The sequence below is a fragment of the Lineus longissimus genome, chromosome 6, assembly GCF_910592395.1.
Source record: "Lineus longissimus chromosome 6, tnLinLong1.2, whole genome shotgun sequence".
Lineage (NCBI taxonomy): Eukaryota > Metazoa > Nemertea > Pilidiophora > Heteronemertea > Lineidae > Lineus > Lineus longissimus.
The window spans coordinates 12,539,187-12,552,471 of record NC_088313.1 but is presented as its reverse complement, the minus strand read 5'-3'; the positions used below and the strand labels follow the sequence as shown (position 1 = coordinate 12,552,471).

The 13,285-nt window shown below is 42.4% G+C and overlaps 2 protein-coding genes across 2 annotated transcripts; both read left to right on the top strand.

Moving 5' to 3' along the window:
- The first annotated feature begins 302 nt into the window (after window positions 1–302).
- LOC135489985 (piggyBac transposable element-derived protein 4-like) lies at window positions 303–1,601 on the top strand. The gene has a single exon (XM_064775626.1). The coding sequence runs from the start codon at window positions 303–305 to the stop codon at window positions 1,599–1,601; it is 1,299 nt and encodes a 432-aa protein (XP_064631696.1).
- Window positions 1,602–11,953: 10,352 nt separating this feature from the next.
- LOC135489984 (uncharacterized) lies at window positions 11,954–13,072 on the top strand. Its single transcript, XM_064775625.1, has one exon. It carries the CDS (start codon window positions 11,954–11,956, stop codon window positions 13,070–13,072), a length of 1,119 nt encoding a protein of 372 aa, XP_064631695.1.
- The last annotated feature ends 213 nt before the right edge of the window (window positions 13,073–13,285 follow it).

Below are 13,285 nucleotides of genomic sequence, written 5' to 3'. Positions count from 1 at the left end.
ACTCCTGCTGTCAATGCTGCTCCTTCCTTCACCCCTGACCTGGCATGGTGTCCAGACTTTGCTGAAGTGGCTCAATATGGTGATGGACATTTGAAAAAGGACATGACGGAAAAAAGCCCATTGATTTTTTCGAGTCTTTTTTCCCACCTGCGATATACACACATGTTGCTGAACAAACTAATATCTATGCTTTGCAATTTTTTGATGATCCAAGCCTAGAACTAAAACCTCACTCCAGATTGCAGTATTGGGAGGATACAAATCCAGATGAAATTCGCGGACTTGTCGGACTAGAGATAGCCATGGGTATGTGTGAAAAACCAGAACTTTCAGATTACTTCGAGAAGTACTGGCTTACATCTACCCCTGGATTTGGAACCATTTTCTCTCGTAATCGGTATCAGCTGCTGAGGAGCTTTTTGCACATGAACAACAATGAAAATGGGGTGGCAAGGGGACAACCAGGATATTCCCCCACGTTCAAAGTGCAGCCAATTATTGATATGGTTCAAGATCAGTATGTCAAACTCTATCAGGCTCACCGTGAGATATCTGTGGATGAGGCTATGCTTGGCTTCAAGGGCAAACTGGGTATAAAACAGTACATGCAGGATAAGCCCACTAAGTGGGGTATTAAACTGTGGTGCCTTTGTGATAGTCACACTGGTTTTATGATGAGATGGAATGTCTGCGCTGGGGCTGGGGATGGAACTGTTTCTGAGACTGTGAGAAGGTTGTTGACCCCAGACTACCTAGACCGTGGTTATTATTTGTTTTGTGATAACTTGTACTCTTCTACAACTTTGTTCTTTGAACTAAAGGGCAGAAGGACAGGTACTTGTGGCACACTTCGGAGTAACAGGGTGGGCAATCCTGTTGCTATCCAACCTGCAGCACGGGGCAGACGCGCTGATGCCGCCGCTCGGTATCCTCGTGTCGCACTGAAGAAAGGAGAGGACCCTATCTTCTTTACCAAGGAGGGTATGCTGTGTGTCTATTGGCAGGACAATGGAACTGTTAGAATGCTATCCACAATACATGGCAGTCGAATTCTTGAGAAAGAAGTCCGCGAGCGTAGGGCGGCTCCTGATGAGGCACGCGTGGTTCATAAGCCAGAGGCTGTGTGCGAATATAACCGATATATGGGTGGTGTCGACAAGGCAGACCAGCTAAGGTCTTACCATTCTTATGAACGCAAATGTAGGAAGTGGTATCAAGTGATTTGGCACTTTTCAATTGAACTTGCACTGATAAATGGATCGATTTGTTATAACTTGGCCAATCCAAACGAAAAAATGCAGTCGCAAAAATTTCACCATTTTGTGATTGACAGTCTGACAGAAAATCTGAAAAACCCTGACAATTTGGAGAGGAGGCGGAACCGTACCTCTGGTAAACACCCATTGGCTAGGCTGACTGGTCGACACTTCCTCGCTGAAAACGAGGACAAAAAGTACAGGCCTGATTGTACAGTCTGCAGTGATCGGAAACGTGCGCGTGTGCAGACCACTTTCTATTGTAAGCAATGTAATGTACCGTTGTGCAAACCACCCAAGGATTGTTTTGAGACTTATCACACACAGCTGAACTACAGGCATTGACACTGACAGTCTGCTGTATCTGTTGATAAGGTGACTGAGTTCTTGGGATAGTGAGCTATTGGACTCAAATGTGCAGACCCCGATATTTTCTATATTCTTTCTGTCATTATACTAAACCCTGAACCATGCTAACCCCTCATACAATTATTTCTATGACTGAAGTGATGATAAGCACTAATTATGCCATGGAGAACGAGGGATCAGCATTTTAGGGCCAAAAAAGGTCCCTTGTATGTTTTATGAAGTCAGAGATTGAACATGTCAAAACTTGAAATCTCAAAAAATTTTCGGCAATTTCAACGTTATTTCCTAACCATGCTAACCCTCCTCAAAAGTGTTTTTTCACCTTTTTCATGAAGAAAATAGCAAATATCAGGGTTCTCAATGATAAGGAAGAAAGCAAAGAGAGATTTCTATGATCAAAAAGGTTTTATATAGCTGTACCTCTACATGTTTTGCCAATTAAATAGTTTTTTTCCAAAAAATTGTCGTCCTCATTATAAATTCAAGATGGCGGTATGCAAATTAGGGCAAATTATGGTCCCATTTTGAAGAGTAGGCAACACTGAACAACTTTTATATACATTGTTTTGCTCTATCTCCAGAGGATTTCTCTCTACAGGGTGGAGAAATATCCATACTCAAAATCATGTTAAAACAAAGAAACCTACCGGCAGGTGAGGTAGCTAAAAATTAGAAGCTACTGGCAGTGAAAGGGTTAAGTTAGGGTAGGTTTTTATTAACACTTGTTGTCATGTCAAGCAGCAGTTGTAATACAAAGATGGAGGCAAACGAATCAAATGATCTTTTAGCTAATTCTAATGGAATAGATAATGTAGGCCTTGTTCGATTCCGTGATGAAAACCGCCAACAGCATTCAAGGAAATGAAAGCCTGTCATTTTTCAAAACCAATTATCCCATTCAATGCGATTAAAAATACCCGCCCTGAACGTTGCACGTAAATCCGTAGTCTCTATCCATATTAAAAAGAGGTTTTATCGATGTATTTGCAGTTTAAAATGGGCGCTGCCATTATGGTCTATATTTAGCGGTCACGTGATCGAATTAATTGCGAGTGACGTCACTTGTGCTGTTCATTGCACACATCCGCCATCTTTGTGATTATTCAAAGTTTTGCTCTGTTTATTTTGGAAATATGCCGTATTGCATCGCTCAACACTGTCAAGTTTCTGATAACAAGAGGCCCAAGGGCCTGGCGCTCAGCTGGATATGACCTAATAACATAGGACTGAGGGTATAAAGTAGTAAATATCGGCTTTATACTACTGTTTGAAGGTCAAGAGAACACGTTATACCACTAAAATTTCCAATGCAGAGCTGCCAGCTGGATGAAATATGATTGAACTAATCAGCCATGGTATGTAAATATTACAGGAGGCAACGGAAGATATCCCTAGTTCAGTATAGCTTTACAGAAAAAATGGGAGTAACATTATTGTGTTGCTTAAAACGTCTACTTTTTACTCATGTAAGAATCGTAGTACTAATAATAACTTCAACTTATTTTCCAGTTATGATAACACAACACGCATCTTCATGATCATGATCTTTCTCAAACTAACTGAATGACCTATTAGTAATCGCCTTGGACGCACAACCTAACCACATATCAATCCGCCCCGACGATCGACACATCCATTCGATTCGATAACCGGGTAACCCTCGATAAAGTTTGATAAATAAACTAGAACTGAGATTTCACAGGAGCACCTGTGAATTCATGACTCCAGGGTTGTTTTGAGGGCGATATTGTAAGAGTTGGTCTTGAGTACGTGAAGGTCCGTGTGAGGCACCTGGGGAGAGAAGACTAGTTGAACGATGGGATCATGGAGGTATAAATAATTATTTATACCTCCATGATGGGATCTGACACGGACACTACTATTGATCTCATTATATGAATACCATTTAATTACAAAAAAGTGAAAACAGATCATATCATATTCCTTGGGATAAATTAAAATAGGAGTGCGGGAACAAGGTTTTTTAGCAGGAGGAAAGCGAGAACATTTTGTGCCGTCGTATTCCGATTTGGCTGGTTAGTGGTGAAATCTGCTTTTAATTTTGCAAATTAACATATTCGTTTTTCGAGTTCTAACGTTGTCTGAATTAAAGATGCTTTCCCAATGCTTGACTGGTCTGGCAATTAAAGAGACATTGCCAGGAAAACGTGACGTCATTTTGGCCATTCTTCTTACCGCACGCCCTCTCTCTCCGTAAAAGTTCCTGACATGGTGTGAAGTGGGAGGGCGCACAATGGGAACCACACTGCCGCGATGTTAATAGTTTCTATTTATAGAATTCAGCGGCAGAGATTTTAGGCACGGAAAAAGTGGATTAACTCGGCTAATCTCAATGGATTTTACCCAGGAATGTTTTCAAGGCGAGAGAAACATCTGATTTAAGTACTGCGCTTATTAGATTTCATGTTCAGGCCGAAGATTGGCCTAAAACGTGGACGAAAAGAGTGCATTATCGAGTGTTGGAGAGGTCACGTGATTGGACGAGAAACCTGAACAAAGTTTTCGTGCTTTTAGCTGTCAACATCAATGGCTATAATATACTCCTACGGAATAGTAGAACTAATAGAACTAATTTCCGAAGTTTCCAATAGTTTGAACACAAATCAAAACATCGCCCATCAGCTGGACTCAGATCTGCATAAATTACGATAAATAATGATGTCGTCGCTTCAATTTCGCAAAGAAAGTTGACTCCATTCGAAGGTTGTTTTGATCAAATTCTGTTGAACTCATCGTTATGAGGGCATTTGAACACATTCTCGTTGATCTTTTCTATAAACGTGTGAAGTTTCGTACCAAAATACGTTTCCGTAAAGGCTTAAAAAAGAAAATCTGTCACTTACAAAATCATCGCTCCGGTAGAAATAAAAAGGTCACCGCCATTTTCTTGATGATAGTACTCCAGGTAACCGGCGGGAAATTTAAAGCGGGGTCATCCGGGGTCAAACAACAGTTTTGCTCACTACCGCCAACTGGTGATATAAATCCACACTAATCTATTTTATATCAAAACTTCTGTATCATGAAGACCTTTTCAACTTTATTTCGAGCTTTTATCTGCTGGAATAGAGCGTCAAAAAATTGTTTTTTCATTTACGCATTTTGCCCCCTGGGGAGCTGAATTTGAGTCGAATCGCCCAAATTTTTTTCCGTAAGCAACATTTTCTGCGGTGTTTATAAGCAAGACTAGATTTGAAGTGCCTCGGTTGTATGATTACAAAATGCCCAACTTTGCCTACAGATGGATGGATGGATGGAAGGATGGCAGGATGGGTGGAAGGACGGACACCAATCGAATAGCTATTTGACTAGCTCCGCTGACTTTGTCAGCTGAGCTAAAAACTACGTGGAAAGAGGTGCACACTTTCATGTGCTACCTTCGAAGAAGAAGGCAGCTCTGCGACGGCAGTGGCTTGCCAAATGTAAGCGGCCTGAGCCAAGGGACAGCCAGGCGAGAGTATGCAGCGAGCATTTCCGTCCGGACGATTATAAAAATTTGGGCCAATTTCGTGCTGGATTTGCAGATCAGCTCCTGCTCAACGGGGATGCAGTACCATCAATCTTTCCCCAACCAGAGACACCTCCATCCCTTCCACCATCAGCGAAATCCCCCTCTGCTAGTGCCAAACGGAGGAGAGAACGACAGGCATCGAGGAACAAAAAAAAGGTATGCACTACGATGTAACCCATATAGGATGTACATATTGATGTGCATTCTGTGTACAGTTAAGGCCTACATCGACAAGGCTGCTGTCATGATCAACACAGTGTAGCCTGTAGGCCTATGGTGCAGATTGTTTGGCAGAGGGCCAGAGGAATATGATGAGTTCGAAAATTCAAATTATGCTATCAAGCAAGGTGCCAATATGGCCACTGTACCGAGGTTCTGTGCTACCCATTGGAGTGCTCGCGTTACAACCCTGTCTGCTCTCTTGACAAAATATTCTCTGGTGCTGCATGCTCTTGACCAAGTCAGTGCAAAGAGTACAGGCGAGGCTAAAAGGGATGCTGAATCATACATCCGTCTAATGGAGGACTCCCAGTTTGTGGTTGCATCAGTTGTTGCAGTTTGTCCTGAGCTCCCTCAGCAGAATAACAAAGGTCCTTCAGAAAAAGGACTGTGATCTAGTAATGGCACTTCAAGACATAAATCTTTCCAAGTCTTCCATCAAGGATTCTAGGACAGATGCCTGTTGGGAAAAGCTATGGGAAAAAATCTTAGAAGTAGGAAAAACTGCCGACATCAACGTAGTTATGCAAGTATCAATTCGTGTCTTGTACCCCCCCCCCCTCCTCAAGGGTACGACACCTTATCACCCTATAACGACATCTTAAGGCTCAAGCATCACCCTTTTTTCACCAATGCTACTTTTTCTTTCGTCAAGACATCACCATCAACAATATATCAGTTGTCACCATCATATAAAGTAACCGGACTAATTTTACTGGGTAAGGCTGTATGCTCGACAAGACATCGACACATTAGCATCCTTATTCTTTCCAGCTTCGCCAAATTTTCACTAAAGGAAAAATAAATACTACTCAAGCACTGGCAAAGATTAGTGGTGATAGCTTAACTACCCTTGAGGAGGGGGGGATGCAAGAAACGAATTGATACTTGCATAAAGCCTCGTACAGCTGGTACCCAACGCCACAGAGACAATGCAGGGGACACACAGCAGAGTTCCTCAGACTATTACAAAATCAATGTCTTCTTTCCATTCACTGACCATGTGGTGCAAGAATTGGAGAAACGATTTTCTGATGTGCAAGTTGGACTAGTTTCTGCACAGTACTTTGTCCCGTGTAACCTAAAGGAGTTAACAGAGGATCACATGAAAGAAATCCGAGAATACTATGGGAAGTTCCTTGAGAAGGACGACCTTGCACTACTTGACAGTGAAATTCTAAAGTGGAAAAAACTTTTCGAAGATGTCCCTCTCGGTCGCATTCCCAAGACACCTCTTGCTGCCCTATCTCAGGCCAACCAGCAATTCTTTCCGGCCGTTCATACTATTCTTACAGTCCTTTTGACAACCCCTGTTGGCAGCGTTTCTTGTGAGCGGTCATTCTCAGCTCTTCGCCGACTTAAATTGTGGACCCGGTCAACTATGACAGAGGAAAGGTTGAGTGGCTTGGCAATGATGCTGGTCCATCGAGGTGAATCATGCATTCCTTCACCTGAGGATATATACGCAATGAAGGCCAACTGGAGAAAACTGGCAAATTGACTCAAATGACTTTTTGTACATGACAGTTATTTAGACACCACATGTAGAAACACTAAGTTATATCTTTTCATCAGAATCGTTGTTTGTCATGATTACTATACATGTACGTTTTGGATTTATAATTTTGCAGTGGATTATTTCTGAAAAGGACTATAAAGGGATATCAAAGACTTGGTGGAATAATACAAACTGTTCATGTATATAGTTATGTGTTTTGATACAAACTATAAGGACTATTGTAAATTCGGATATCAAATGAGTAGGGCACAGATGATGGCACTTTTAAAGGTAGGATTCCAATGCTTTAACAGCAGCATTTCCATTTCAGGGCAGAAGAAGTTAGAGCAGCTGTCATCTCATGCTAACCCTAAAACCTGCTAAAACTAATGACACACTTTTTCTCCATTTTTTCAGGCATTTTATTCTCATCATGTAAAACTATGAAAATTAACATTTTCTGTCCAAATGTGGTATTTTCGTAAAATACTTCATAAAAGTGGTCCTTTTCTAGAGTAAAAATACTATTGATTCACACTTCCAAATGCCAGGAAAATGCCATTTCAGACCTTTTATTTTCAAATTTTTCAGGGGGAGTGCCCCCACCCCCCCCCCCCCCCCCCCCGTTCGGATGCACCTGCAGATCGCCTTCGGCGATCTATCCCACTGCCCCCCCTGGACAAAAAAGTTAAATACGGCCCTTGAGGCACACAAAACTGTAGGCCCTAATCACAGCGTTGGCACAGTGACAGTTGTTTGCCTATAATTAAGCTTTGGCAATGATAATGGGATGTACACCCTTGTCGGAAAGTTTAAGGACACCAGTTTTTTACAATTTTCTAAAAAACTACTGGGCCAACTGGAACCAAAGTTTTATCATATCTGGATAAACTTCTTGGGTATCATTTACAATAGGTTTGGTTTTCATTATCAATTAGGTAAAAACTTTATGGCCGTTTTTCCAGAGGCATGTTTTTTTTACTGTTTTGTCTGCAGATTTTTCTGCCATTTTTTTGCAACATCATTTGGGCACATCAACTAAAACCAACTTCTTGCAAAAATTTTTAAGTTTGGTCAAGGGTTTTTAGGAAAAAATACAGTTTTTTTCCATTTTCTCAATGATATTTTGCTGGCCAAGATGACACCTTTTGACACTGGCCCAATGACCATTACAGTGGTTATTGCTCACAATGATTGATGTGCACTCCAGCCAAATCCTCACCCCAGGTCAGATTACCTGACCACATCAAACAATATGATGTGCACCTGGCCCAGGGCCTCAACCCATTTCAGATTACCTCATCACAGACAACAGGCCAAACCAATTGCAGTGCTGTTTCTTTCTACTGTAAACATTCCTTGTCCTGTGTATTTAAGCAACAAGCTAAACCCTATGCCCATTATTGCTGTCCCGGGGATTGCTGTCCATTGCGGACCATGCCTTTATAGTTAAAAGTAATTATTTATTCCTGGGCTTTGATTTATGTCACCATGAAGCATAGGGGAGACAACCAGTTAACGGACTTGCAAAAAAATCGCATATTAGAACTCAGAGAAAATGGGTTATCCTATAGAAATATAGCAGACCACTTAGGATGCAGCAAGACTGCTGTGTCCACATGGGTAAATCGACAACAAACTGATGGCAACACAAGAGTGAGAGAGAGAGCAGGAAGGCCAAGATCCACAACTGAGAGGCAAGATCGGACTTTGGTGCGTCGAGTCCAACAAGACCCCTTCCTCCTCCCAAGGCAGCTCCAGGATGAGCTACACCAGCAGGGGACAAGAATCAGCCGGGGGACAATAAGAGAGAGGCTGCGCCAGGCAAACTTGATGGGACGTATTGCTGCCAAGAAAGATATCCTAAGTGATGCCCATAGAAGACAGCGCTTGCAATTTGCCCAAGTAAGATGATTTATACAAAGTGTAGTTTCTAAAATTATGCCTACATTTGTTTCCATTGAACACTAAAATTGTTTTATTAATATCATCAAAGACACAGGAGTTTTGAATGACTGAAAAAACCCAATGAGACGGACTTGGAAATCTGGCATTTCCCCTCCCCTGTGTTTCAAGATGAAATTATCTCATGCTCGTGCAAACACAGAAAACAATACATAATCAGCGCCTTATTTTCTTTTCAGGATCATCTTAATTGGACAATAGAACAATGGAGGAGAGTAGTTTTTACAGACGAAAAGTCATTTGAGGTTGGAAGACATGGGCAGGTCTGGTGCCGTCGGCTTCAGGGTGAACGCTACAACGCAAACAACATCAAGACATGCCAGCGGAGTGGGAGGTTCACAGTGTTAATCTGGGGCTGGATGAATGACCGAGGCAACGGAACTCTTCAAAGGATACAGGGACGGTTCAACCAGATACAGTATCGTGAGATACTAGACAGATGTCTTCCAGATATGCACCATCACTTCCCAGATGGATTCATTTATCAGCATGATAGGTAGGCCTTATAAAAATCAGCTCTGATAAGTTTGAACAAGCAACTGGCAAGATGTTCAGTTCACCCAAGGTCAAACACAAAAGCTGAACTCTACCAAACCCACTTTCGATTCCTTTTTATAATTTGTATGGCAGGAGTAATTTCGGTCAACCAAGCAGGTTATAAAACTTTCCCATGAGTTTGTGTTTTACCATGCTGTTCTCCCATTCATAACATATTGGGACATCCTGCATTCGCAACATTATGATTGATACTTGCTTACAACATTCATTTTCAGGTCCCCTATCCACACGGCAAGAAACATTACAGCGTTCCTGCAGGAGCAGCCCTTTGCTGTCATTGACTGGCCTCCCAAGGGCTGTGATATGAACCCAATTGAAAATGCTTGGGGAGTGATGGTCCAGAATTTTAATTATGAAGGGGTGCGTAATGGTGATAATCTGTTGGAGCGAATTATGGAAATATGGAACACGCTTGGGGCAGAGTATTGGGATGGGTTAGTGCAGTCGATGCCAAGATGGATGCAAGCAGTCGTTGATGCTGAAGGAGGGTGGACTCGCTACTGACTGTTTTGACTGAATGGAATATTACGAGCTGACCAGGAAGTAGTTTGAGCTGTAGTTGTGGTGATAAAAATAAAAACAGTTGTGTGCTACATTATTATCTTTTTATCTTATTTTGCTCATCAAAGTCGCAGTGCAGTGTTTGCAATGAAATACCAAGGCCACAGTCATCCATATACTGGTACCCCCCCCCCCCCCCCAGACTTTGAAAATAATTTTTGATCACAATAACACAGAGAAATGCGCAGAAGCAGAACGAGATGGTAAACACTGTAGTAGTATGTGGAGGCGTACCTCCCACACTCATTACAAATTTAAACGGAACCTAATGTGCACCAGTCGAGTTAGCTTTTAGAATTTGGTGTAGCAACCAAAACTTCTTCAGTATGACAAGAACTCCATCATGTAAAACATTTTTTGAATCGCTCCAATTGCATTGCCCTGACTTTTTCAGCCTACACACTGTGGTAGGACACAGTTCAGTTACAGTCTGATTCACTCAAGTGGAGAAAGTTCCTGACCAGAGTATTACCATATCAATAGGAGTTACCAAACCCAGGCAGACAATGCCGTTGGTCCGAGGGGTCATTACGAGAGTTGCTGAAAAGTCATAGCAATTGGGAGTATTTTTGGGGACAAAAACCTCAAAAAGTGGTGCTTTCCAACAATTTTTTAACAACAAATCTGTGCTTAAAGTTGCTTTGGTTATTGTGTCCAGATGATGTTGCAAAAAAACGGCAGAAAAACTTGCAGACAAAAAAGTAAAAAAAACATGCCTCTGGAAAAACGGCCATAACGTTTTTACCTAATTGATAATAAAAACCAAACCTATTGCAAATAATACCAAAGAAGTTTATCCAGATATGATAAAACTTTGGTTCCAGTTGGCCCAGTAGTTTTTGAGAAAATTGTAAAAAACTGGTGTCCTTAAACTTTCCGACAAGGGTGTACATGTCATGATGTACTGTAGGCATGCTCAATTTTATTTTGAAATGTTCCTTTGTCTTTCAGCTTTTGAAAACACTGCTTACTCCTGGAGCTGGACATGGTGATGATAATAGTGATGATTATGACGATGGAGAATCGGCAGCTGAATGTGTGAGCAGTAGTCAACTCGATCAGACCATTGAATTTGAGTCTTCTAATCAACTTGGAGAGGTCATCAATGCTAGTCCTGCATACACCATGACACTGACAGAGCAAGTCCAGTCAATGCAAGCAATTGAGCCACACTGTAAATGCGGCAGATTTGCTGACCAAACCCCTACATTTGGTAAGTTATTAGAAAAAAGACTCCAAGCCCATCAATCATATGAGGACATTGTATCAACTATCATGTCCTCTGGTTTTATATACTTGTACTTGTAGGCCTGCACTAGTGCAAGTAGCCCTCATGCAATAGATCCTTGAGGCTAGCATGCACTGAGTACTTGGCTTGTCAAGTCTGTAAGCTAATCTTCTATACAAAAATGTAGACCTGCTGTTGTTGTTTCAGATAAATCTGTTCAAACTGACATGGACCAGACACTGGCTGCCATTGCCAAGGACCACACCTATGCAGCGAAGAAACAACCCTCGCGCAAAGCTTCAAGTGTTGACAGAGTGGACGCCAGCCTCAATATTCTAGACCACAGTTCTACTCCGGAAACGGAAATTGCCACACAAACTTGTTCGGTTGTGGAAATGGAGCCCGAGAGCAGTGATGACGACAAAGACCCCCCCGATGATGTTGACGATGTGGACTTCTTACTACCTGATAGTGAATCAGACTCGGATATGGACTCGGACATGTAGATGGATGAAATCGCCAGCGACACGCGCTCAGATTTTGAGGACATGAAGACCTTTTCTGTGCCAGACAACATCGCTGACGATAGAAAGTTTATTGTATTTGAGTGTTCGGTGATGGATTTGTTTAGGAGGTGCCAGAAACCAGGTTGTGCAGCAAGGGTTCGGGAAGTAAAAAAGATTTTGTCTGGGTCTAGGCTCATCGTTACTTCTAAATGTGAAGCGGGGTGCACATACAACTGGTCATCACAACCTACCTTGGATAAAATGGGGGCTGGGAATCTTTTGCTCTCTGCTGCTGTCCTGTTTTCTGGCACCACCTATGCAAAGTTAGCAGACATGTCAAGCTACCTGAAAATGCCAATCCTTGGCAAGAGCCAGTTTTATGTGCTTCAGAAGCAATATTTGTTCCCTGTTGTGAACGAAACATGGATCACGTGTCAGACCATGGTCTTGGATGGGCTCAGCCAGGAATCGGACATTGTTCTCTCTGGCGATGGGCGGTGCGATAGCCCAGGGCACTGTGCAAAGTATTGCACATACTCAGTGATGGACACGAAAACAGGCCTCATTGTGGATTTCACAGTGAAAAATAAGGCAGATCCCAGTGTTAAGAACTCTAATGCAATGGAGCCGATGGGCCTGAGGGAATGCCTCAACAACTTGAAGAAGTGGGACATTAATATCAGTATCCTTGCAACTGATAGACATACGGTGATTCGAAAAATCATGAGGGTCGAATTTCCTGAAATTGCCCACCAATTTGACCTGTGGCACTTTTGTAAAAGTATCCTGAAGAAGATTACCAAAGCGTGTGGCAAAAAAAAACCATTGGCTCCCCTGCTAGAGTGGATGCAGTCGATCAGTAATCATTTCTGGTGGAGCGCTGAATCCTGCAATGGTAGTGTTGATATCCTCCAGGAAAAGTGGAAATCGGTGATCAATCACACAGCCAACATCCATTCCTGGAGGGACAAGGAGCACTTTCACCAGTGTGAGCATCCTCCTCTCAGTGATGTGGATAGGAGGCAGAAGTCTTGGCTGGGTGTTGGTTCTCAGGCTCATGATGCCCTGGTCAAGATTGTTCAGAACAAAAATGTAAGGAAAGATCTCAAGAAATGCACCCTCTTCCGCCATACAGGTGATCTGGAGGTGTACCATTCCCTCATGCTAAAATATGCCCCGAAGAGACAGCATTTCTCTTATGAGGGCATAGTTTGTCGTACCCAGTTGGCCGCAATTGACCACAACTATGGTTCAGGTCGCCAGCAGGCTACCACAAAGCTGGACCAGCCAAGGTACAATGTGGTGCAGCCCAAGACTTTTACCAAAACAAACAAGTGGGTGGCAAAGCAGGTGAAGGTCGCCAAGGACCATAGCTACTGAGAGGACATGGTCAGGGATGTGGTGCTGGCGGCCATATTTGTCATGGGATTTGACTGAAAATTAGGGATATTGATAAGAGAACATAGATACATAATAACCTGAAGTTTGGTTGCAAACCGATCATTAGTTTCGGAGTAATAGGACTTTATTTTTGTTTTCAATCCGACTTTGTTTAATTTTCAAGATGGCTGCCTGGCGGCCATATTTGAAGGG

What these genes read in the sequence shown, in the direction of transcription:
- LOC135489984 (XM_064775625.1), top strand. Translation starts at nt 11,954, where the DNA reads ATGGGGGCTGGGAATCTTTTGCTCTCTGCTGCTGTCCTGTTTTCTGGC.
- LOC135489985 (XM_064775626.1), top strand. Translation starts at nt 303, where the DNA reads ATGGGTATGTGTGAAAAACCAGAACTTTCAGATTACTTCGAGAAGTAC.